Raw genomic sequence first — 2,675 nt, 5'->3', positions numbered from 1 at the left:
ACTACCAGACGGAAGACTAACAAGAAGAACGAGCTCTGGAAATTGTCAGCTCACAGTCTTTACTCGGAAGCTAAAGATCTGAGAATCTGCGCAACCAACAAACTACGAGACCACAGCGCTCGGAGGTTGACTTACAAACAAAGCAAAGTTTTCAGCGAGAGCGATCTTTTCAACGCTGATATGATGTCCCAGCACGCCTTGACCAGTCTGTTTGGCGATGACCCTTTCTTCAGCCAGGATCGGCTGCTGTGGCCGCTCAATACCAGGACCCTTTCCTCGCTGCAGCAGAACTTCTTCAACCAGAGAGCCAAAGTGGCCGACAGCCTCCTGAGGGAGCTCCACGACGAGCACCCGCTGCTCACACTCGGCCGGCTGCCCCTCCTCTCCTCCACCCTGGCAGGGTATGTACAGTAGCTGTGTATCCCATTAAAGCAGAAGTAAGCGGAATGTTTGTGTTAATATAAGTCTTAAATAGTTAAATCTTCCGACAGCAATCACTTACATAGAGTGTTTGGTCTGAAACACGGGTCTGTCAGTCACTCTGCTCTGCTGTAAGCCGAGGAGAAAACTTTCCTTGTATCCTACAACCTTTATCCAATGAGGAGAGAGAACGGCATAAAGGGGCGGTCCTCTCTGTGTGTGCAGCCAAGGGATGCGCATGAATGTGGTGACGTAGGGACGAGGGCGGGGACTGCTAACTCCATCGGCTGACAAGAAGATCGCTTACTTCTGCTTTAATAGGCATTGAGTGCTATAATCAGGGGATGAGTTGGTGAACATGATGAAGCTGAATCTGATCTGGATCCTGATTGTGTTTCAGGCTGAGTGATGGTGAAGAGCAGCAGAGAGACACCCCCAGCGTGGAGGTGCAGAAGGCGGTCCAGCAGGTCCCGGACAACAACCATGACCTCCTGGTGACCCTGGACGCTCGCGGTTACGCCCCGGGCGACATCACCGTCAAACTGGAGGGGCGGAGCCTGGCGGTGGTGGCCATGAAGCAGGCTGGGGCCGAAGAGAGCCAGTCCTGCTCCTCCTCCTCCTCCTGCACCTCCTTCTGCGCCTCGGCCTCTTCCAAGACCGGGTTCGTCCAGAGGATCGACCTGCCCCCTCACCTGGATCTGTCCGGCCTGTCCTGCTCCCTGATGGATGATGGACAGCTGCGGATCCACGCCCCCGTGCTCAAGCAGCCAGCCATCGGTGAGGAGAAAGAGGTGCCCGTCCGCTTCAGGACATCACTGGAGTTCCCCATCTCCAAGGACAAGACAGAGGAGCAACACACGGACTAACACCCACACACACATACAACACACGCTTCATGCACGATGATACATGATTGAAAAACATGTGTACACGAACACGCACACTTCCACTAAAAGACTGTCTATGAGTAAAGTTTACAACTACCAAATGATAAGATTATTTATTTTGTAATTATTTTCAATTTGTATTAAATTGTTGAAATGACATAAAGTGTTTGATTTTCAGAAAATAATGTGCCAAAGTGTCTTCTTTCTCAAATAAATAGAAAACTGTAATCGTGACCACAAGATGGCACCAGCAGCTAATTTACACAGGACAGCAGGGAAGGCGGGATGGAAGGATGGAGGCAGGAAAAAGGGAGGGAGGGAAGGAGGAAAAAAGAAGAGGCCTAAATGCTAGCATTATGCCTAACTCCCCTCAGGTGACTGAATTAGTGACTTTAAAAGGTTTCCAGTGACGTCTGGTTTCCTGAGGAGAAGTTATTTGCCGGAGCGCCAGAGCAGGTGACAGACAATAGCGGCAGTTTAATGTTTTATGTGTCGTGCCCCGAGGATGTCACGACGGAGGAGAGGAGAAATAACGGCATTAGGAGAGAGGAGAGGGAGATGCCAGGGGAGCAGAGAGAACCTGTTGCGAGAAAACAGGTTTACAAAGGTTTATTCCCAGAAATTACAAAGAAAACATATCCCAGATGGACAAATAAATCCAGACCATACTTGGGCCACATGCTTGTTTTCATATGGCCTGATCCACACAACCTGACTGTACTACATGAAGCATGATTGTAAGATGCTACTTACTTCCACGCAGTAAATCTCCCACCTGTCAGACAATACTGGAGGATACTGCCCAGATGTGCCAGTGTCTGGGCCAGACTGAGCATGTGTTTGGCAGAAAACAACAACAACCACATCTCACTGTCTGGGATGTTCTCATTTATTTCTTGCAATATCCAGCCATGCAAATACTCTGTGTTTTATTTTAGAGATATCAACAATGGAGATGAACGGACTGGGAGCGTTATGCTCGGCACAGAGAGACGCTGAATATTAAACGTCAACAGTAACAGTTTCCCTGTGGCGAGTCATCGACATGCTGTTCACTGTTTCAGTGAGGACTAATTTCTCCAGTAAGGATCAGCACTGTATATTGTCTGAGTTAACCACAGCAACAGCAACAACAGCGAGTTTCGAAAGCACAGGCAGCTTTTTGTTCATTATTCATTCCCACTGACTGCAGAAGTCTCACATTATATAACCTGGGTAAATGCTTAGACACTTACTTCACATTTTTTCTTCTTTGGTTAAGCTGCATGTCTAGGGAAGAAGGAAGTTGAATATTTTCTCACAAAGTAAAAAGGAAGATGTGGTTGATAATGGAAGTTATCTTGAGTAACAGCTATGTGAGGAAAAAAA

At 48.0% G+C, this 2,675-nt stretch overlaps 1 protein-coding gene across 1 annotated transcript; it reads left to right on the top strand.

The window, feature by feature from the left end:
* On the top strand, nt 1-1,490 carry hspb9 (heat shock protein, alpha-crystallin-related, 9). Its single transcript, XM_085785040.1, has 2 exons — nt 1-401; nt 821-1,490. Exons 1-2 carry the CDS (start codon nt 181-183, stop codon nt 1,284-1,286), a joined length of 687 nt encoding a protein of 228 aa, XP_085641166.1. The 5' UTR covers nt 1-180; the 3' UTR covers nt 1,287-1,490.
* Nucleotides 1,491-2,675: the final 1,185 nt, after the last annotated feature.

This window comes from Trachurus japonicus, chromosome 8 (assembly GCF_045865225.1).
Source record: "Trachurus japonicus isolate A0001 chromosome 8, Traja_1.0".
Classification (NCBI taxonomy): Eukaryota; Metazoa; Chordata; class Actinopteri; order Carangiformes; family Carangidae; genus Trachurus; species Trachurus japonicus.
The sequence above is the reverse complement of the archived record's forward strand: the minus strand, read 5'-3'. Positions and strand labels throughout refer to the sequence as shown.